This window comes from Dendrobates tinctorius, unplaced genomic scaffold (assembly GCF_039654945.1).
Source record: "Dendrobates tinctorius isolate UK_male_01 unplaced genomic scaffold, ASM3965494v1 ptg000036l, whole genome shotgun sequence".
Classification (NCBI taxonomy): domain Eukaryota; kingdom Metazoa; phylum Chordata; class Amphibia; order Anura; family Dendrobatidae; genus Dendrobates; species Dendrobates tinctorius.
Window position 1 is genome coordinate 42,457,637 of NW_027361704.1, and position 23,748 is coordinate 42,481,384.

Genomic DNA, 23,748 nt, shown 5'->3' on the forward strand with positions numbered 1-23,748 from the left:
CCGTTATAGGCCTTGGAAGCCAAGAAGAGTGCAGAGGGCCACTGTCTCCTGGCAGCGACCTCCTCAGCACCACACAGGCCAGGACTGAAGGGAGTGCAGCTTCCAGAACATTCGCCCCCCCCAGCACATGCTGCAGGCATCGCCCTCGTCACCTGGTCCAGGCCATTGCATCATCCCCTTACAGAAGCCCATTTCTACATCGGCTGCTTGTTTCACCTGCTAGGGGGGGATGCTGGGACCCCCACATTAGGCCATTGCCAAATCTCGCAGGTCTACCGAAACGTAACGGCGGTTTTCCAATATTTGGATAAAGGAGGAAAATGGTAAAAAAATAAAAGATCCTATACTTACCGGTTATCAACTGCGCCACAGCGATCGCTGCCATTTACGTGACGGCTGCAGCCAATCACTGACCTCAGCGTTCCCCAGCCAATGACAACGGGGGCCAGTGATTGGCTGCAGCCACACAAAGATCGGCAGGGCCCCCTGATCTCTAGGACGGGGGGCTCGGGCTGCTCCATCCAGTCTGTGTGGGGCGAAGGGTAAAAACCGAGCGCAGCGCTCAGCAGCCCACAGATCGGTGGTCAGACATGTGCCGATCAATGAGGGTCCCAGGGTCGGCACCCCCCTCACTGCACGGCCCCTATAGGTTTCCCGGTGTTGTGGGTCCAGTATGGCCACTAGGGGCAGACAGCCGACCATGCACGATGTGATCACACGAGTTGCAGAGAGGCCGCTGCCCGGGACTGCCGGCATCACCAGCGAGCGCACAGCTAGTCACTTCCTGTCCCCGATAACCTTGACAGGTGGCCCTGTGCAGGACCCGGCCGGGCTGTCCGCAGCGATGCCTGCTGTTACGGAGACCGTCGGGCCGTACCAGCGGCGCCTGTGGGATCAGACTGGCTCCAGGCATGACCCGTACTGCGGCACAGCCCGTTGCCTCTTGCCTGGTAGCCCCAGTATATGCCGTGTCCTCCGTTACACGGACGCTTCACGGGCAGGCGTCTGGTGAGCGCACAGGGCGGAGCTCCGAGGACCGCCCCCTGCCGCCTGAACTCTGAGGTCACTCCCACGTGCTGCGGATACTTCTAGAAGTGCGCACTGTGCCCGTTGTCTGTTCCTGCCTTGTCCCCGCGTGTCTCCCGCTCCATCTGTCTCGCATCATGCTGAGCGCCAGCAGAACCGTCAGCCGCCTCTTGTCCTGCGTGCCGCGGAGCGAGGCCCGGAAGGTACGTGTGACGGAGGCCGTCATCTGTGCTCTGTCACAGGGTCTGTATGAGGGAGCGATCAGCCATGGCATTAATACAGTAGGGCACAGCATATACGGGGCTACTGATGGAAGAAATCCCCCTATACAACGCAATGGACCGGCCTTGGCTCCTCACTGCAAGGTTACGCTCCACGTCATAGGATTGCACCATCCTGACTAGAGGGGGAGGGGTGTGAGAGGTCTGCTCTGATTATGGAGGGGACTCGTTTTTCATTGAATGTAAATGGACGGTGGGTTACCAGGGTTAGTGTCCCGATGTGAGAAGTGAGGACCCCCTAACTACAGTGCTGTCAGCATGTCCTGTGAGAAGTGAGGACCGCCTAACTACAGTGCTGTCAGCATGTCCTGTGAGAAGTGAGGACCCCCTAACTACAGTGCTGTCAGCATGTCCTGTGAGAAGTGAGGACCCCCTAACTACAGTGCTGTCAGCATGTCCTGTGAGAAGTGAGGACCCCCTAACTACAGTGCTGTCAGCATGTCCTGTGAGAAGTGAGGACCCCCTAACTACAGTGCTGTCAGCATGTCCTGTGAGAAGTGAGGACCCCCTAACTACAGTGCTGTCAGCATGTCCTGTGAGAAGTGAGGACCCCCTAACTACAGTGCTGTCAGCATGTCCTGTGAGAAGTGAGGACCCCCTAACTACAGTGCTGTCAGCATGTCCTGTGAGAAGTGAGGACCCCCTAACTACAGTGCAGCCACCATGTCCTGTGAGAAGTGAGGACCCCCTAACTACAGTGCCGTCACCATGTCCTGTGAGAAGTGAGGACCCCCTAACTACAGTGCCGTCACCATGTCCTGTGAGAAGTGAGGACCCCCTAACTACAGTGCCGTCACCATGTCCTGTGAGAAGTGAGGACCCCCTAACTACAGTGCAGTCACCATGTCCTGTGAGAAGTGAGGACCCCCTAACTACAGTGCAGTCACCATGTCCTGTGAGAAGTGAGGACCCCCTAACTACAGTGCAGTCACCATGTCCTGTGAGAAGTGAGGACCCCCTAACTACAGTGCTGTCACCATGTCCTGTGAGAAGTGAGGACCCCCTAACTACAGTGCTGTCACCATGTCCTGTGAGAAGTGAGGACCCCCTAACTACAGTGCTGTCACCATGTCCTGTGAGAAGTGAGGACCCCCTAACTACAGTGCTGTCACCATGTCCTGTGAGAAGTGAGGACCCCCTAACTACAGTGCTGTCACCATGTCCTGTGAGAAGTGAGGACCCCCTAACTACAGTGCTGTCACCATGTCCTGTGAGAAGTGAGGACCCCCTAACTACAGTGCTGTCACCATGTCCTGTGAGAAGTGAGGACCCCCTAACTACAGTGCCGCCACCATGTCCTGTGAGAAGTGAGGCCCCCCTAACTACAGTGCCGTCAGCATGTCCTGTGAGAAGTGAGGCCCCCCTAACTACAGTGCTGTCAGCATGTCCTGTGAGAAGTGAGGCCCCCCTAACTACAGTGCTGTCAGCATGTCCTGTGAGAAGTGAGGCCCCCCTAACTACAGTGCTGTCAGCATGTCCTGTGAGAAGTGAGGACCCCCTAACTACAGTGCAGCCATGTCCTGTGAGGACCCCCTAACTACAGTGCAGCCATGTCCTGTGAGAAGTGAGGACCCCCTAACTACACTGCAGTCATCGTCCTGTGAGAAGTGAGGACCCCCTAACTACACTGCAGTCATCATGTCCTGTGAGGACCCCCTAACTACACTGCAGTCATCATGTCCTGTGAGAAGTGAGGACCCCCTAACTACAGTGCAGTCATCATGTCCTGTGAGAAGTGAGGACCCCCTAACTACAGTGCAGTCATCATGTCCTGTGAGAAGTGAGGACCCCCTAACTACAGTGCAGTCATCATGTCCTGTGAGAAGTGAGGACCCCCTAACTACAGTGCTGTCACCATGTCCTGTGAGAAGTGAGGACCCCCTAACTACAGTGCAGTCATCATGTCCTGTGAGAAGTGAGGCCCCCCTAACTACAGTGCTGTCAGCATGTCCTGTGAGAAGTGAGGCCCCCCTAACTACAGTGCTGTCAGCATGTCCTGTGAGAAGTGAGGACCCCCTAACTACAGTGCAGCCATGTCCTGTGAGGACCCCCTAACTACAGTGCAGCCATGTCCTGTGAGAAGTGAGGACCCCCTAACTACACTGCAGTCATCATGTCCTGTGAGAAGTCAGGACCCCCTAACTACAGTGCAGTCATCATGTCCTGTGAGAAGTGAGGACCCCCTAACTACAGTGCAGTCATCATGTCCTGTGAGAAGTGAGGACCCCCTAACTACAGTGCAGTCATCATGTCCTGTGAGAAGTGAGGACCCCCTAACTACAGTGCTGTCACCATGTCCTGTGAGAAGTGAGGACCCCCTAACTACAGTGCAGTCATCATGTCCTGTGAGAAGTGAGGACCCCCTAACTACAGTGCAGCCACCATGTCCTGTGAGGACCCCCTAACTACAGTGCAGCCACCATGTCCTGTGAGGACCCCCTAACTACAGTGCAGCCACCATGTCCTGTGAGGACCCCCTAACTACAGTGCAGCCACCATGTCCTGTGAGGACCCCCTAACTACAGTGCAGCCACCATGTCCTGTGAGGACCCCCTAACTACAGTGCAGCCACCATGTCCTGTGAGGACCCCCTAACTACAGTGCAGCCACCATGTCCTGTGAGGACCCCCTAACTACAGTGCAGCCACCATGTCCTGTGAGGACCCCCTAACTACAGTGCAGCCACCATGTCCTGTGAGGACCCCCTAACTACAGTGCAGCCACCATGTCCTGTGAGGACCCCCTAACTACAGTGCAGCCACCATGTCCTGTGAGGACCCCCTAACTACAGTGCAGCCACCATGTCCTGTGAGGACCCCCTAACTACAGTGCAGCCACCATGTCCTGTGAGGACCCCCTAACTACAGTGCAGCCACCATGTCCTGTGAGGACCCCCTAACTACAGTGCAGTCACCATGTCCTGTGAGGACCCCCTAATTACTGTGCAGTCACCATGTCCTGTAAGGACCCCCTAACTACAGTGCAGCCACCATGTCCTGTGAGAAGTGAGGCCCCCTAACTACAGTGCCGTCACCATGTCCTGTGAGAAGTGAGGCCCCCCTAACTACAGTGCCGTCACCTGCCCTTACACAGGCCCTGTATATGCACTGAGAGGTGAGTGACTGCACTGTAATTAGGGGGCACAGGTTCTGTGTATCCTGTGAGATGTATAATGTGCAATTTACTTGGACACATCCAGTGGGGTCCTGCTCTCTGGGTCCTGGCTGCATGTGGAGTGCAGCCCCCCAGCTATATGGCTGTGCCCCCAGATGTGAGGATAATGGGTTACAGTAGAATGTGTCTAGCAGTGGGGGCAGCCATTTTCTGGGAATGTTGCTTATGTAATCGGCTCTGCACCCATATGGCCTCTTCCTCTGTGGTACAATGAAAGGACAGTGACTGTAGACCGGGGTGGGGGTGTTACCTCAGCAGTGGTGTAAGTGTGACATTGGAGGAATGTATACTGAAACCTACTGTAGATGCCTACGTCTCCAGTTTAGGGTCACCCCCCCCCCCCCCCCCAAAAAAAAAAACAAAAGCCCCAGTGCAGTGTTGCCTTGTGTACGTGGGTCCTAGGTGTGATCGTGTGGACCCTCACACATCACGGAATCTAGCACTCTCCCGATACTTTACTTAGGTTTCCTCCCACTCAAGGTCATTCATAATGCATGGGCTATAGGGGGTGCTCTCTGAAAGATCCAGCACCATGGCTGGCTACCATGCCAAGTGGCAGCGCGTGGTGATGTAATGTGGAGTGCCCGTGTCACAAACAAGTATTGCATCCCTTTAAGGAACAAGTCTCCTCACCAAATGCTTTATATGGCCATGTCACTATGAGCCATAATGTCATCCACACCTTTCCTGATGACCTATTGCTCCCTGAACTGAAAAAAAAATCACTGATTTAAGTCCTATGTAAATGCAGCCTAAGTGCTCTAGATGTTATCAGAGCACTTGCCAAGCAGCTTCTTCCCTGACATAACGTCCCACCTTCCTCTTTATTGGCAAGTCTGTGTGCTGTTGGTGATGCAAAGGAAGGATTGGCTGGGCAGGGAATTTAGACTGGGGCTTGGGAAGTGCTCTAATCACTCCCAGAGCACTCTCTCCTCATTTGCATGTGATTGACAGTCATATTTCAGTTTGGAACAAAAGATTGCATCAGTAATGGTATGGATGTATTATCTTTCAGAGAGCAACATGACCATATTAACAGTAAGGAAGGGGTGGATCGTTCCAACAGAGTCACACTAAAATAATGTTGTGCCCTCTCCTAAAGTAGAACCGCCACCTGCACTTACAGACTGAGGCTGAGTGCAGACGGAGTTTTGAGCCCTGCGGATTTTTCCGTGCAGAATGGAAGAAATCCGCAGGTCAAATGACCTGCACTTTTCCTGCGGATTTCTTCCATTTTTCACTCGGTTTTCCATCGCGGTTTTCCCCCTGCGGACTTGGTGACAGGGGAGATAGAAAACCGCACAAAAGAAGTAACATGCTGCGGATTTTGTACCGTGGAAAAATCCGCAGCGTCTGCACAGCGTTTTTTTTTTTACATTGATTTTAAGGCTACTGTACATCACAATGCAGAAATGCAACGTTTCTGCGTGGTAAAATCCGTTGCGGAACCGCTGCAAATCTGCATCGTGTGCCACACAGCCTAAGAGCTTATACTTGCCTAATCCGAGCTAACAAGCCCTTTACTCCCCGACTTGCAATGCTGAGGATGTTGTGTGCCGGGACGCTGGCCAACAGGATGGAGAGTGATGGGATAGGGTGTCTTGGTTCGCTGCTCATGTCATATTATGCTAATACCGCTCAAAATGGCGCTAGCCTGGAGATCGGGTGCCCGGGCAAGAAGACCAGGGTATGTGCACTGCTCCAGATGTTTTATGCCGCTGTCACCACTTTCTTTTTTTTTTTTCTTATTGATATTTGCCCCTGAGGCATCCGCTCCTTTGCCCACTCCCGTCCCCAATACAGCGGTGATGCCACGTGGTATGTATGAGAAGTGTTTACAGCCACCGCTGATGACGTCTGCTCCCTTCAGCACCCTTGGTTTCATTAGCTGCAGGTCTACTCTGCACTTGGCTTGTCCCTAGGTTCACCTCTAATATATTGTAGGTGAAGGACAAGGGCACCACTTTGCCCACTCTTTCTGTAGCCTATGCTGTCCACCATGGCTCATTCTGTATGGACTTGCTGAATATCTGTATGTAATGTGTGACTTCTCCTCCCAGGGTTGCTTCAATGGCTTCAGTGAAGAATTGCTTCGAGCGGCGTCTAAGAGAAACTATGCGTAAGTGGTTTATCACCTGCTGTAGTTGGTTTCTTTGCACTATATATATTTTTTAATCTGTAAGAAGCCCTTTTTAATAAGTAATATATATTCCTATACCTCTGACTTATTCCATAGCACTTTATATTTTTGATAACTCTTGTTTGTTGTCCACTTCCCCATAACGTAAATTCAAGAAGTCTTGGTGTTGGCATTGGGCACTGTCAGGCACAGTACCCACCCGCTACTATGCAGTGCAACCATCATCAGAGACTATGTATTACTTGTTTACACCTGGTCTACAACTATAAGATAAAGTGTCCCAAGCAGGCCCATGTGGGTTGTCCAGTGTGGACCAGGATATCAGAACATGCTACGTTTAAAGGAAATATCTGGGACTTTGTAAAAAAAGCAAAACTTGTTGCTACCTGCCTGCCTTTTCGTGCCTGGCACAGTTCTTCGCCAGCACGGAGTGGTCACAGGTAGGTAGCCACTACTTGCCTGTAAGTGCTTGGGCCCTTTTTTTTTTTTTTTTTTAAAGTCCCAGATATTTGCTTTTTTGAACACTAAAATATAGGCACAATTTTAGCTAAAAAAAAAAAAAAAATCAATTTTCTGTAGGGGTACGTTAAAGAAGCACCCCCATCTGTATATATTGAAAAAGGTTTGCTCTTTTTGAACCGAAATGTCACACTTATGGGCTAAATTAAAAGCTCTTATTTAATCTGAAAAATCGGTGTGCTGTTTCTGCTTCTTGGATGGAGATAGATAGATATTCTATGTGCATGTAATGTCTTAATATACTGGCCTACCATCGCTCTTTCCAGGATCCAGTGCCGTTCTGGTCCTCTTCTCAGTGTTGTCACTACAATTGCCACCAGCCTCACTCTATGCCTAGATGTGTGAGCTGGGAATCTTTTACAATAAAGGTTTATAGAGCTTCATTCTAACCCCCCCATAGACTTATTGTAAATGTCACATCTGCGTCACGCCTCAGTCACCTGGAGAGGCTGCAGAGCTGTGATGTCACTGAGAAGAGGAGCAGAACAGTGCTGGACCCTGGAAAGAGTGAAGGTAGGCGAGTGTATTAATACACAACACGTAATAAAAAGTGCATATATACAGTTGTGGCCAAAAGTATTGACACCCCTGCAATTCTGTCAGATAATACTCAGTTTTCTTCCTGAAAATGATTGCAAACACAAATTCTTTGGTATTATTATCTTCATTTAATTTGTCTTAAATGAAAAAACACAAAAAGAATTGTCCTAAAGCCAAATTGGATATAATTCCACACCAAACATAAGAGGGTGGACAAAGGTATTGGCACTGTTCGAAAAATCATGTGATACTTCTCTAATTTGTGTAATTAACAGCACCTGTAACTTACCTGAGGCACCTAACAGGTGTTGGCAATAACTAAATCACACTTGCAGCCAGTTGACATGGATTAAAGTTGACTCAACCTCTGTCCTGTGTCCTTGTGTGTACCACATTGAGCATGGAGAAAAGAAAGAAGACCAAAGAACTGTCTGAGGACTTGAGAAACCAAATTGTGAGGAAGCTACAAGTCCATCTCCAAAGACCAGAATGTTCCTGTGTCTACCGTGCGCAGTGTCAACAAGAAGTTTAAAGCCCATGGCACTGTAGCTAACCTCCCTAGATGTGGACGGAAAAGAAAAATTGACAAGAGATTTCAACGCAAGATTGTGCGGATGTTGGATAAAGAACCTCGACTAACATCTAAACAAGTTCAAGCTGTCCTGCAGTCCGAGGTTACAACAGTGTCAATCCGTACTATCGGTCGGCGTCTGAATGAAAAGGGACTGTATGGTAGGAGACCCAGGAAGACCCCACTTCTTACCCCGAGACATAAAAAAGCCAGGCTGGAGTTTGCCAAAACTTACCTGAAAAAGCCTAAAACGTTTTGGAAGAAAGTTCTCTGGTCAGATGAGACAAAAGTAGAGCTTTTTGGGCAAAGGCATCAACATAGAGTTTACAGGAGAAAAAGAGGCATTCAAAGAAAAAAAACACGGTCCCTACAGTCAAACATGGCTGAGGTTCCCTGATGTTTTGGGGTTGCTTTGCTGCCTCTGGCACTGGACTACTTGACCGTGTGCATGGCATTATGAAGTCTGAAGACTAGCAACAAATTTTGCAGCATAATGTAGGGCCCAGTGTGAGAAAGCTGGGTCTCCCTCAGAGGTCATGGGTCTTCCAGCAGGACAATGACCCAAAACACACTTCACAAAGCACTAGAAAATGGTTTGAGAGAAAGCACTGGAGACTTCTAAGGTGGCCAGCAATGAGTCCAGACCTGAATCCCATAGAACACCTGTGGAGAGATCTAAAAATGGCAGTTTGCAGAAGGCACCCTTCAAATATCTCGGACCTGGAGCAGTTTGCCAAAGAAGAATGGTCTAAAATTCCAGCAGAGCATTGTAAGAAACTCATTGATGGTTACCGGAAGCGGTTGGTCGCAGTTATTTTGGCAAAAGGTTGTGCACCCAAGTATTAGGCTGAGGGTGCCAATACTTTTGTCTGGCCCATTTTTGGAGTTTTGTGTGAAATGATCAATTTTTTTTGCTTCATTCGCTTTTGTGTTTTTTCATTTAAGACAAATTAAATGAAGATAACACCAAAGAATTTGTGTTTGCAACCATTTTCAGGAAGAAACTGAGTATTATCTGACAGAATTGCAGGGGTGTCAATACTTTTGGCCACAACTGTAGATGGGAGTGCGTCTTCAAATAATTTGGCCGGTTTAGCTTATATGTATCGTGATGGCGATCACACGCAGTCACCGACAGATATTGGGTGTGACGTTATTGTGATCTGCCTGTTGTGTGACCGCTGTGCTGATGTACTTGTGTCCCTGGACTCTTCATATAAGACGCCATTCCTTGCCCTTAGCTCTGCTCTGTGTATTACCTCTTCAGGATTCCCCCCTCTAGCTGTGTAATGATTGCTTTCTCCATACTAACACTTGTATTTTGATGTGCAGCTCTGAGGCAATTAAAGGAGCAGTTATTGGAATCGATCTGGGCACGACCAATTCCTGTGTCGCTATAATGGAAGGGAAACAAGCGAAGGTAATGACAGGAAAGGGTTGACTGTGTGGTTTTTCTTTTCTGCCACTTGGTCGAATAGCAGCAATGTTGATGGGTTTTTTTTTTGTCACAAAATCCTGGATATCCCTTTTATGCTCCGTAATGGGAGATTTTATACAGGATAGGAGAGCAGCTGATTAAGATTTTCTCGCAGCATTGGCTCCTGTAAATGACACTGGTGAAAATGGTGCACGGTGGTTACCGACCCTATTACCCACAGTACACCCCCTTATAATAAGCTTGTTCATAGGAGAATCTGGAAGTGTATTTCCATAACTTGGTCACTTAGGTTTGTAACCACCGAAGAATATCATATATTGAGCACTTGTCCCATATGTGAGCTCAAGTGTCCTCAGTAGACATACAAGTGGTGTGAGAACTGATGTGACTTGCATGGGTGTGGGCTACACTGTGGCGCAGGCTTGATCTACATTTTATTACTAGTCATTCTTCCTGATTCGTGTCTGATATCTAATAGATGATGTTTTGCAGGTGCTGGAAAATGCTGAAGGTGCCCGGACCACTCCTTCTGTTGTTGCCTTTTCCACAGATGGCGAACGCTTGGTTGGAATGCCTGCAAAACGCCAGGCAGTTACAAATCCCAACAACACGCTGTATGCCACAAAGCGGCTTATTGGCCGGCGATTTGATGATCCGGAAGTTCAAAAAGACATGTATGTATGAGTATAATTGTTCTGCTGGTATTCCACAGGCTATACAACACAATGATGACTCGCGCACCTAAACTCGTGCACACGTTGGCCCCTATTTATTAATCCATTTGTTGGCCCCAACTAGGCGTCCCAACTTGTGTAAATAGGTTTAAAGGGAACCTGTCGCCTCTTTTGGCTGCTATAAGATGTGGCCACTACTTTTCAGGGCTTATCTACGACCTTCTATAATGCTGTAGATAAGCCCCCGATCCAACCTGCAAGAGAAGAAAATTAAGTTTTATTATACTCGCCCGGGGGTGGTGCAGTCCTATGGGTGTCGCAGGTCCGGGTGCGGTGCCGCCCTCCTGCTTGCTTCATCGCTCCCCGGCATCGTGCTCCTGCGATGCTGGGGAGCAGGAGGACGGCATCGCAAGAAGATGGGAGGTCCTGGACCTGCGACACCCATCGGACAACCCCCCGGTGAGTATAATAAGTTATTTTCTCCATCGCTTCATTGGGGGACACAGGAGCCATGGGTGTATGCTGCTGCCACTAGGAGGCTGACACTATGCAAATAAATAAAAACAAAAAACAAAACTAGCTCCTCTTCCGCAGTATACACCCCACCGACTGGCGCTCGATTAATCAGTTTAGCTTAGTGTCAGTAGGAGGTGGACACAGGTCTTTCATTAGACCCTTATCTACCTCAATGTGCGTCGCTCCTTTTCACGTTTCTGGAGGGTTAGGGTACCGTTACACTTAGCGATGCATCAGCGATCCCGACAGCGATATGGATCGCTGGTGCATCGCTAAGTGGTCGCTAGTGAGCTGCCACACAGGCAGATCTCACCAGCGACATCGCTGGGGTCGCTACTTACCTGTCAGACGCGGCGATCCTGACGTCCTCCCGCCCGTGTCCACGCGTCGCTTGTCTCCACAGCAGGAAGCGCCCCACGAGAAATGATCCAGGACCTTCTCGCGTGACCAGCGATGAGCAGCGGGGGAGCCGGTCGGAGGTAAGTATCACATGTAGCGATATCGCTAGCAATATCGCTGCTACGTCACAAAATCGGTGACTTTACAGCGATATTGCTAGCGATATCGCTATGTGTAATGGGGGCTTTACAGAGTGAATAGTCACATCTGTACTCCCACAAAGAGACTGTGAGTACGTTGTGTACTGCCTCCCCGTATCCTAATACGTCTACCCGGCAGGATTAAAAGCCCCTTCACGGATGCGTGCCCGGGCTACCCACCGGATCGGGCACCCGTCTCCCACCCACTCGCCCACCAGAGCCTGTTGGTCGATGGAGACACGGACGTCCACTAAGGGGGTTTCTTATGGACCTCTTGATTTCTTCACCTGGATAATGAGGTTCCTTTCTCTCCTCAGGTTCTCTTTAGGACAAGACTACGGAAGGTAAGTATCTGCAACCCGCCCGTCCCCCTGGCAGCAGCGTTTTCCTGGCTCCCACTCTGGGCAGTGGGGAACGGGTATCAGGGAATCACTGTTTAGGGCAATCCCTTTCCACTGGGCGGTGTCACCTGAATCCTCCGTTCCCGGGATTGTAGCGAGCCGCTTAGCGCCGCGGCAGTGCCGACTTTGTAACGCCTCTGCGCTGCCGTTTCTAATCTAGGCCCCGGCTTCTATTTGGGCCTTGTTCTGAGGCGAGGCCACGCCCCTTCTTTCGGGCGGGATTTTTCTCCCGCAGACGGCCCACTCCTCCCAGTCATCCTATAGGCGTTTAGCAGCGTCGCCTTTGTACTCTTGGGAGAGCGGTTAGCTCTGCCCCCTTTTTGCCGATCCACAGTGAGCTAATTACCTCCCATCGCATTCAGGAAGCGTGTGTTTTTACCTCAGCCTGGGAGCTGGTTGCCTTCTTTTCCTGTCTGCGGGACCCGCATACCCAAGACATGTGCAGCCCTTACTGGAAGTCTCTTCAGGACACCGGTTCCGTGAGTAGCTCTGCACTGCAGACTGACACCCTCCTCCGCTCTCCGTCCCCTAACCGTCTGGCACTGCTTAGTGGGTTAGCTCACCATGTCTAATTCTAAACCACTTGGCTCTCGTCCTCCAACTTCCTCTTCCTCCGTGGTGGTCAATCATTTTGCATGTTCTTCTTGTAAACGCAAATTTCCATCAGGTCAGTCCTCTCCCCTCTGTCAGGACTGCAGCAACCCCATTGAACCCACCGCCCAGGAGCCCCCGGTTGTCCCAAGTGAGAGTGAGTCCCCTATCCCAGGGTGGGCTTCCTCTGTCACAATCTGTGGCGGATCTTACCAGGGTGTCTCAGACCCTAGTTTCCGTACTGGATAGATTGCCCCTGCAGGCTTCCGCAGGACCCAGCGGGTCACAGGAAGCTCCGGTTGAGCCTGCTAATATTTAGCTACAAAGATCCAGACAGGAGCACCGGTTCGGTTCCTCTTCCCGGTCCGTCTTGTCCCGATCTTCCTAGCCTCAGCCAGGCAAGACTTTCTCGGATGTGCCCTCTGAGGATGTTTTGGAGCTGGTTTCGGACCAAATCGCAGATATGAGGGATATGGTTCAGAGCCTCATTGGAGCGATCAACCAGTCCTTCAATATCAAAGACTCTCCCGCGGACCAGGAGGTCTCCTTCAGACGGTCTAAACCACCTTCCAAGGTCTTCGCTCCTCATTCGGAGTTCCAGAAGATTCTGTCCAGAGAGAGAAAATCCGACCATGCGCTTTCAAAGAGAACACGCCAAGGCGTTTTCATATCCTTTCTCGCCGGAGCTCATCGCAGACTGGTCAGCTTTTCCAGCCGTGGACCCGCCAGTTTCCAGACTATCTAACAACACGGTCCTTCCGATTTCTGGTGGAGCATCTCTAGGAGATCCTAATGACCGAATCATAGAATCCTTTGAGAAGTCAGCTTTCGAAGCGGGGGCATCTGTTCTAAGCCCGGCCTTCGCTTTTACTTTGGCATCTAAAGCCATAGCCAAATGGGCTAAGGATCTCTGCCAAGGTATTCTGGCCAGAGCAGCTGGCAGACCTCGCCGATCACATTTCGCATGCAGGCGAATACTTGGTCTCTGCCTCCCTGGATGCCGCGTCTTGCGCAGCTCAGGCATCTGGCAATTTGGTGGCTATTCGGCGCACAGTTTGGCTTAAGGCCTGGCAGGCGGACTTATCTTCAAAAAAGTCCCTCACCAGCCTACCGTTTCAGTGATCGCGCCTCTTCGGTGACAGGCTGATTTACCACCCCAATTCTCGATTGCTCAATTTGACGACGTGGCCATTGAGACTGCGGTTCTGAAAGAGTCAGGCCTTTCAGATTGGGTAATTCACACAATGATCTGGGCTAGGAAGCCGTCGTCTTCCAGAATATACTATCAAACGTGGAAAGCCTATTTTCGTTGGTGCAAGTCCAATCTCACATTCCACCTATGTCTTTTTCGCTCCCTTCGGTGCTGACATTCCTCCAGGTGGGCCTGGATGCTGGTCTGGCCCTTAGTTCTCTAAAGGGTCAAGTTTCAGCGCTTTCCATTCTTTTCCACGAGACGCTATCCTCTCGTCCGCAGGTCAAAACTTTTCTGCAGGGGGCAACCCATGCAGCACCGCCATATCGAGCTCCCTGGGATCTGAATCTAGTCCTAGAGGCTCTACCAGGTTCCCCATTTGAGCCTCTCAAGGAAGTTTCTCTATCTTTTCTCTCTTGGAAAGTGGCTTTTCTTGTGGCCATTACTTCCATCCGGCGCATTTCGGAGTTGGCGGCTTTCTTGTCGTCCTCCTTTCTTAGTGATTCATCAAGATAAAGTGGTACTGTGGCCTCCGTCCATCCTCCCCAAGGTGGTATCTGCTTTCCACCTGAATGAAGACATCGTTCTACCTTTCTTTTTGCCCGGCTCCAATTCATCCCCGGGAACGCTCCTTGAACAAACTAGACCTGGTCAGGGCGACGAAGGTCTATTTAGCTAGAACTGATACCTTCCTGAAGACCGACTCCCTTTTTGTCATCCTAGATGGTGCGCGAAAAGGCCTGCTGGCCTCCAAGGCGACTATTGCTCGCTGGATTAGATCGGCAATCTTAGAGGCTTACCGGGTCAAGAACAGAGTGCCCCCTCCTGGGGTTAAGGCTCACTCCACCTGGGCAGTGGGCGCTTTCTGGGCGGTGCACCACAGGGCTTCCGCGCTGCAGCTTTGTAAGGCTGCAACCTGGTCTTCTGTCCACACGTTTGCAAAATTTTACTGGGTCCACACCTACGCTTCGGCGGATGCCAGCCTAGGAAGAAGGATCTTGCAGGCGGTGGTGGTGAGTCCACTGACCTAATGGAAGTTTGCTTTTCCCTCCCTAGGGACTGCTTTGGGACGTCCCATGGTTCCTGTGTCCCCCAATGAAGCGATGAAGAAAACAGGATTTTTGGCTGCTTACCGTAAAATCTGTTTCTCGGAGCCTTCATTGGGGGACACAGCACCCTCCCATGTTTCAACTTCTATTTTGTTCTGTGTATTATAGTTACAGCTGAGTTGTATGTTTTCTATTCTATTGCTTCTCCTACTGCTTTCTCACTAACTGATCGAGCGCTAGTCGGTGGGGTGTATACTGCGGAGAAGGAGCTAACTTTATTTGCATAGTGTCAGCCTCCTAGTGGCAGCAGCATACACCCATGGTTCCTGTGTCCCCCAATGAAGGCTCCAAGAAACAGATTTTACGGTAAGCAACCAAAAATCCTGTTTTTTCTTATCTTTTGGATGCAGTGGCTGCATCTTATAGCGGCCAAAACAGCTGACAGGTTCCCTTTAAATTGCATAACTTTTGGTATAGTGCTAGTATGATTGTAGGAGCTAAGTCCCTTGTATCGCTGTTCAGTTTGTTCAATCCAAATATATATATTGTTTTTACTAATACAATTTTATTTTTACTATAGCAAAAATGTTCCCTTCAAGATTGTCCGTGCATCTAATGGAGATGCCTGGGTTGAAGCACATGGAAAGCTTTACTCTCCCAGCCAGATTGGTGCATTTGTACTTGTGAAAATGAAAGAGACTGCTGGTGAGTTTCTCCTGGATATGTCTGTAGCCTGGGTTTATTCATTTTTTTTTTTTTTTTTTTTTTTTTTTTTTTTATTGTAGTTTTGTAATGTTTGGCACAGCCATGGACCAGAGTGGCGCTATCTGTACTGGAAAGTAAAAGGGGGTTTTCCCAGCTCCTTCACACATAAGTGGCAGTAAACCATAGACTGCAGGTTTATGTATATTGCGGACTGACAAGTCCCATAGTTTGGCGAGATGCTTCAGTGGAACAATGCTTGGGGATGGGAATGTGTACAATTTTCGGTAGCTTTTGCCACTTACTACACTTGCAGGAATCCATGCCACTATGTACTTCTGAACTATATTCAGCTTCAAAAATGATGAAACCTTCTTGTATATTTTTACTTTTAGAAAGTTATCTGGGTCATGCAGCAAAGAATGCCGTAGTTACTGTTCCTGCTTATTTCAATGACTCCCAAAGGCAGGTAAGTCTGCTCCGGCCGGTAGATCACCATTTATTCTTACCCTTTCCTATAGTTTATGTAAATAATGCTTTAATCTCCTACATATGAGCAGGTAAAGCCTCTGGTGATATGTTGCTGATTGGTGAGGCGTGGAGGGCAAACGTAGGCCTGGGGGCAGACCCACCTGATTATTCTAACCATAGGTGGTCATTAGCACAGACTGAAATCATGTAGGAAAGATGTTCTAGGAATAAAAAGATCCTTTATCGCTAATTAAGGCTAGTTTCACACTAGTGTTACCAAGCGCAGCGCAGGGCTGCCGCTAAGCTCCGCCCTTGACCGTGCCTCCTCCGGTCAGCTCCTCCTCTTGGCGCATGACGCTTCATCCAACCAGCATATCCTATATTTAGCGTTGGGTACGCTGGCCGTGTGCTAGTATGGTTTTGCCGGTGCATGCGCCCTTTTTGCGCTGCGCCAAACGCACTCTGCTGCATTTTTGTGCGCTCGGCGCAGCGCAAGAAGGGCGCATGCGCCGGCAAAAGCATGCCAGCGTACCCAATGCTAAATATAGGGTACACTGGTCGCATGCAGCGTCATGTGCCCAGAGGAGGAGCTGACCAGAGGGGGCACAGCCGGGGACGGAGCTTAGTGGTGGCCCTGCGCTGTGCTTGGTAACGCTAGTGTGAAAATAGCCTAAAAATGCCCAAACCCCTTGTTGGGTTGATGATTGATCATCAGTTTAATTAGAGCTCAGACTTGTAGAATTGTCTCCTATGAGATTACTGTCTATATCTATATACCCACTAGTGATGACCACGTATTTATTCTTAGGCAACGAAGGATGCTGGACAGATTGCTGGGCTCAATGTTTTGAGGGTCATTAACGAACCAACCGCTGCTGCTCTTGCTTATGGCTTGGATAAGTCTGACGATAAAGTGTAAGTTAACTTCCTGCCCGAACTTTATGAGAACCTATGTCCGTGACTTTAGCAAATGTTTCTCCGTCGCCATCTGATGTGTATATTGTGCTTTTCTTACAGCATTGCAGTCTATGATCTTGGAGGTGGCACTTTTGATATTTCCATCTTGGAAATTCAGAAAGGTGTTTTCGAGGTGAAATCTACCAATGGTGACACTTTCCTAGGAGGAGAAGATTTTGACCAAGCTTTGTTACAGCATATTGTAAAGCAATTCAAGAGAGAGGTTAGTGTTTTCGATAATGGCTGCCCTTCATGCATTTTCAAAAGTGTGGGGATGGTGGGCAAAATGGCATAAAAGCTTTGAAAATATCCAACGTTTTGCTCAACGCATTCGTGCAAACATTTTGTAACTTTTGGCGCTTTCTTGCCACTTCAAAACTGCTTTGTTGGAAATATGTGGGGATGGAAGCCACTTAGAGGCGCTCAATTAAGTGGTGTGTGCCTCATAAAGACTTTGGCACCATGTACTCTGTCAAAGCTGGCTTAGCCAAAGTTAGCGCTTACACCAGTCTTGATGAGTCGACCCTATTGTCTCTTGTGTATACCTGTTTTACTTGATGTGAAGTTTATAAGTTCCCTGCCATATGATTGCTTTTTCCCCACTCATGGTTGCCTTAATTGCACAGTACATTTCCCGTAGTTCCTTAAAGGGAACCTGTCACCCCCCCCCCCCCCCCCCCCCCAGGCGTTTTTAGCTAAAAGAGCCACCTTGTGCTGCATTCTGTTAGTTTGGTGTCCCTTTCACCGCTGAAAGAATCGTTTTTGTAATTTGTCACTTGTACCTCCTAGTTTGTCCGGGGGGGGGGGGGGGGGGGGCAGGTCTTTCCCCCCGGACACAGGCGCGAGAAGGAAGACATCATGTGACGGGCAGTGCTAACTGCGCATGCCCAAGAAACGATTACAGCGCAAGTGCCGGGTACATAACTGAACACTGAGGAGGCGGCGCTCAGAAGAATGGAGGAAATGATTGATGACTGAGAGGCGTCTGTGTCCGGGGGGGAAAGACCTGCCCCCCGGACAAACTAGAGGTACAAGTGACAAATTTATAAAAACGATTCTTTCAGCGGTGGAAGGGACCCCAACTAAAAGCCACCTTGACAGAATGCAGCATTAGTGCTGCACAAGGTGACTCTTTTAGTTAAAAAATGCCTCGGGGGGGGGGGGGGGGGTGTGACAGGTTCCCTTTAAATTTTAGACAGTGGAAGGATCTTCACGCAGGGCACTTATGTTGAGTTCTGTCTAATGGCATAATATGAATGCATAATCTAGTTCAATTGTCTCCTCACATTGCAGTCTTAGTTTATTCCATGTGATGCAGCTTCAGCATGTCTACTTACTCTGTCGCCATATTGGGGGACACAGAACCATGGGTGTTATGCTGCTGTCCACTAGGAGGCGACACTATGCATAATCTGAAAAAGATTAACTTTGTCTCCTCCTCTGCAGTATACACCCCTGGACGGCGTCAGCCTTCTCCAGTTTTTGCTTAGTGTCGCAAGGAGGCACACCTTTTTTTTTTTTTTTTTCTTTTTTTTTTCTTTTTTTTTTTTTTTTTTCCTTTCGTCGGAACAGATGAAGAAAAGTGGGTCTCCTGCGAGACTCCCGGCATGGCTCCTTCCTTGGCCCCCTTTTTAGGGGTGCCCAGTTGAAGTGGAGATGGCGGTTCCCCAGTCCCTCGGGTACTGGTCCGAAGTTGAGACCCCCCCCCCCTCCTTCCCCAACCCCCTTCAGGGTCTGGGTTGAGGTTGAGGCAAGGATGAAGACCCCCTGACGGTGACAGACGCACCCTCCCTAATCCCCCGCAGGGGGCATTAGGTTGAGACGCCGCAGGTAGGGTCAGAGTACCGACAGCATTCTGCACCAGGGACCCCAGACCAGCTGTGGGATCCTGCTGGGGCCGGGGGAGGGTGCAGGCAGACGTGGCACAGCAGAGACAGGGCTTTCTGCTCCCCTGCCTCTGCAGCAGCAGTGGCTCCATGGCGCTCCAGGGACCCCCCACACAGGAACCGCTAGCCCTGCTGCCCCCACCGCTAGCCAGTCGCCCATTCTGGGGGGGTCCGGTGCAAATCCGACCCCCTCCCGGACTACCGCGCCGCTCTGGAGCCTTCCTGGGCATCGGGCCTCTAATTTAGACCGCGGCTTCGGCCTAGCCGCAGCCGCCGCCTTTTTTCCCACCCCCCGGATGACAAAAATGACACTGCAGTGTCATAGAAGGGGCGGATCGAGGCAGGAAGGGCGCGCTTTTACATGGCCCAGCGCGCCCTTTTCCAGCTCTCCTTCCACTTCCCTCTCCACCTCAGAATCCGGTGGCCATCTTGCTGCACCTGGAGGAAGGCAGCACAGAGTCTCCAGGGGGGGCACAGGACGTGGGGCTTATCAGCGCTGGACCTCAGGGGAGCACCGGTGGGGTAAGATCACAGCTGGGTCCTGGGTACTCGGCTGTGAATTCCTATACCATATAGCGCTCTCCTACTCCTTTTTCCTCTGCGTAGATACCCCTGTAGGGCCTCTATTAATCAGCCTAGGAACTATGTAGGGCTCAAAGAAAAGAACCAGGCAAGACTGCTTTTATGCAGTCTGCACAGCCTGCAAGGTCACTCTCCCCAGCGGCAGCACGTATCCGCACTGCTGGGACTGTACCCAAAAAACCGGAGCAGAACCCCAAGAAGTCCCTACCAACGATTCTGCGACCGCTACTGCGCCGGAATGGGCAACTCGGATGTCGCAGTCTATGACACAGTCCATAGATAACCTGACCTCCACATTACTGCAGGGTCATGTCTCGGCTATGAACGTTACCCAGCAAAGGGACGTCCGGTCTCAGAAACAGGGCGCTTCCTACAGTTCGAGGCGTAAGCGGACCCACAGGTCGCGTTCATCTGCGTCCTCACATAGCAATAGGCCTTCCCCCTCCAGGGAGAGAGACGGTGGCTCCTGGTCACCGAGGCCATCCCCTGATAGGGAAAGACAATGTGGATCTCCACAATCCCAGACCAGGGAAAACCTCCGCTCTAGTTCGCCCGCTAGGGAGCTCCTTAGCGATGCGCAAGACTCAGAGGGCATATGTGACTCCAACTCAGATAACGAAACAGAGACCGCTCTGCTCCCTTGTCCCCCTAGCAATACTGCGATAGTTGAGGATATCATCTCTTCCATCCTTCGGGTGCTGGACATTTCAGATCCAACCCCGGATGCACCAGAACACAAGATTTCCTTTGAAAGTGTTCAGAAACCATCGAAGGTCTTCCCTAATCACCCGGAATTTCAAAAAATCCTTTCTAGGCATTTTTCGCAGCCTGAGAAAAAATTCGCCAATCGCAAGTATTTGGAAGCAAGGTACCCCTTCCCACAGAAAGACACCAAGGATTGGACAGATCCGCCTGAAGTGGACCCTCCAGTCTCTAGGCTGGCAGCACAAACGCTTCTCTCGCTGCCGGATAGTTCAACCCTCAAGGACACGGCAGACATACAAGTCGAACGCATGGCTCGTTCAATCTTTGAAGCGGCAGGTGCCTCTTTGGCTCCCGCATTTGCTTCAGTTTGGGCAGCCAAGGCCATCATGGCTTGGGCTGCTCTATTGCAAAAGGGCCTTCAAGCTTCAAATCCTCAGCTGGCGGACCAGGCGGTGCAAATTGCAGTGGTGGCAGATTACATGGTCCTTGCAGCGTTGGACTCTGCAAGAGGAATAGCGGGAATAGCATCAAACGCCATTACAATCCGGCGTATTCTCTGGCTAAGAGAATGGAAAGAGGATGCGGCCTCAAAAAGTCCCTAACAAATCTCCTGTACTTCAGTGGCCGTCTTTTCGGTGAAAAGCTGGATACAATGATATCCGATGCTACCGGGGCAAAAGTACTTCCCTCCCTCAATTAAGACCAAAACGCACGTTTAAAAGACGTAATCAATCTCGTTTCCGATCCTTTCGGAATTCTTCAGGCTGGTCCGTCTCACACCCAGCACAAAACCGTAGTCGTCCCCCCCCCCCCCCCCCCGCAGGGACAACACACGTGCGGCACAGAGGCCGGACAGGAACTGGCAGTCAAAGGCAAGCCAAGCGAAATCTAAAGGAGGAAAACCTCAGATTTTTCCCTCATCTTGACTCATGCCCTCCGGAAGACACCCCACTTGTAGGCGGACGACTGCTACTCTTTCAGCAGGTCTGGCTGCCTATTACAGACGACAAGTGGGTCAAGGAAATAGTGTCTTCAGGATACAAAATCGAGTTTACTACCAGCCCACCGCACAGGTTTTTTCCATCTGTCCCTCCAAAATCCCCGCTCAAAGCTCAGGCCTTCCGTCAAGCGGTTTCTTCCCTCCGGCAAGCAGGAGTCATAGTGCCGGTTCCAGCAGAAGAGCGCTTCCGAGGGTTCTACTCCAACCTGTTCGTGGTGCCCAAGAAAGGAGGCAGTGTCCGACCCATACTAGACCTCAAGCAACTCAACAAGTATGTTCGAGTTCGTCACTTTCGCATGGAATCTCTCCGGTCAATCGTTGCGTCCATGGAAAAAGGAGAATATCTCGACTCCATAGACATACAGGACGCATACCTGCATATACCGATTGCTCCCGCCCATCAGAGGTTCCTCAGATTCGCAATCAACCAAGACCATTACCAGTTTGTGGCCCTCCCGTTCGGTCTCGCCACGGCTCCCAGAACATTTACAAAGGTCATGGCAGCTACCATGGACGTTCTGCACTCCAGAGGCATAGTAGTCGTTCCATACCTGGACGACCTTCTCATCAAGGCCCCCACCCTCAAGGACTGCGAGGTCAACGTCTCGATCACGATCGACACTCTGAGGCGCCTGGGGTGGTTAGTCAATTTACAGAAGTCCTCGACTACCCCGAGTCAGTCTCTGACCTTCCTGGGGATGTTATTCGACACCTCCAAGGGTCTGGTGATTCTCCCCAGAGACAAGGCACTGGCTCTCCGTCTGGGAGTTCACACACTCCTCCAAGTCCCCCAGATCTCTCCGGTATGCCATGAGAGTACTTGGCAAGATGGCAGCAGCAATGGAGGCGGTACCGTTTGCCCAGTTTCACCTCAGACCCCTTCAACTGGCCATCCTCAAGTCCTGGGACAGGAATCCGTTCTCTCTTGACAGGGAGTTCCGGTTATCAGCAAAAACCAGGAGGTCCCTGCACTGGTGGCTCGAGCCAACCTCGCTTGCAAGGGGAAAATCCTTTCTCTCCGGTCAATGGAAGGTTTTGACCACCGACGCAAGCCTTATAGGTTGGGGCGCGGTGCACCTGCATCACAGAGCGCAAGGCAGGTGGTCACCAATGGAAGCGACCATGCCCATCAACATCCTGGAAATCCGGGCCATCTTCCTGGCGTTGAAAGCCTTCCATCACTTGCTAGCAGACTCTCATATCAGAGTACAGTCTGACAATGCCACGGCAGTGGCATACGTGAACCATCAAGGCGGCACCCGCAGCATCCAGGCGATGACCGAAGTAACATGTATCCTACAACGGGCGGAGAATGCGAGGTTGGTACTCTGCGGTCCACATTCCGGGTGTGGACAACTGGGAAGCCGACTATCTCATCCGACAAGGAATGGACTCGGGGGAGTGGTCTCTCCATTCTGAAGTTTTCTGTCAGATCTGTCATCGTTGGGGCACCCCGGATGTGGATCTAATGGCATCCCATCTCAATGCCAAGGTTCCCAATTTCATGGCCAGGACGCGCGATCCGCGGTTGCTCGGAGCAGATGCCCTGGTTCAGGACTGTACCCAGTTCCAGCTTCTGTACATTTTTCCACTTCTTCCCCCTGATCTCCAGTCCTGAGGAAGATCAAGCAAGAGGGAGTTCCCACCATCCTGATCGCTCCAGACTGGCCCAGGCGTACATGGTACGCCGACGTCGTGCAACTCACAGCAGACGCTCCCTGGCGTCTCCCCACACGTCCCGACCTTCTGTCACAAGGCCCGTTCTTCCACCAGAACTCGGGAGCTCTCAATTTGACGGCGTGGCCATTAAGACCTGGGTTTTGACCCAAGCAGGTTTTTCACCGGAAGTCGTTAAAACCATGATCAGGGCTCGAAAGCCAACTTCAGCCAGGATTTACTATCGTACCTGGAAGGTTTTCTTCACATGGTGCGAATCTCGTGGGCAGATCCCACTCCCCTATTCTCTTCCAAGGGTCCTCGGTTTCCTTCAGTCAGGCCTGGACGCTGGGCTATCCCTGGGCTCGCTGAAGAGCCAGGTGTCAGCGCTTTCAGTGCTCTTTCAGGCGTATTGCTAACAAGCCGCAAGTGAAGACTTTTCTCCAAGGGGTTTCCCGATTGGTTCCCCCCTACAAACGTCCGTTGGAGACGTGGGACCTCAACCTGGTCTTGACAGCACTACAGTCACCTCCTTTGGAACCCCTTAAGGAGGTCTCACTCCGCTTTCTATCACAGAAAGTGGTTTTCCTGGTGGTGATCACCTCTCTACGCAGGGTGTCTGAACTTTCAGCTCTTTCCTGCAGACAACCCTTCCTGGTTTTTCATCAGGACAAGGTGGTTCTACGTACAGTCCCATCCTTCCTTCCGAAGGTTGTGTCCAGCTTCCACCTCAATGAGGAAATCTCACTACCGTCCCTTTGCCCGGCTCCCGTTCATAGGGTGGAGAAGGCTCTGCATACGCTTGACCTTGTCAGGGCATTGCGTGTTTACGAGTCTAGAACTGCTCCTTTCCGGAAGTCTGATTCACTTTTCCTTCTTCCAGAAGGCGTTCGCAAGGGCCTACCGGCTTCCAAAGCCACCCTTGCTAGGTGGATCAAGTCCACCATTCAAGAGGCTTACCGCCTCAACAATTCTCCTCTTCCGGCCGGTATCACGGCACTCTACGCGGGCGGTAGGGGCCTCTTGGGCCATTCGGCATCAGGCCTCGGCACATCAAGTGTGTAAGGCGGCCACTTGGACTAGCCTGCACACATTTACAAAACACTACCGAGTGCATACCCAGTCCTCAGCGGATGCG

At 50.8% G+C, this 23,748-nt stretch overlaps 1 protein-coding gene across 1 annotated transcript in view; it reads left to right on the forward strand.

The window, feature by feature from the left end:
* Positions 1-1,057: 1,057 nt before the first annotated feature.
* Positions 1,058-23,748, forward strand: part of HSPA9 (heat shock protein family A (Hsp70) member 9) — a 42,588-nt gene continuing 19,897 nt past the window's right edge. The window contains exons 1-8 of the mRNA XM_073573816.1: positions 1,058-1,229; positions 6,542-6,600; positions 9,584-9,671; positions 10,182-10,363; positions 15,232-15,356; positions 15,749-15,822; positions 16,633-16,739; positions 16,842-17,004. Coding sequence (XP_073429917.1) covers positions 1,164-1,229; positions 6,542-6,600; positions 9,584-9,671; positions 10,182-10,363; positions 15,232-15,356; positions 15,749-15,822; positions 16,633-16,739; positions 16,842-17,004 — 864 coding nt within the window. The 5' untranslated portion in view covers positions 1,058-1,163. The remainder of the gene's footprint in view (positions 1,230-6,541; positions 6,601-9,583; positions 9,672-10,181; positions 10,364-15,231; positions 15,357-15,748; positions 15,823-16,632; positions 16,740-16,841; positions 17,005-23,748) is intronic.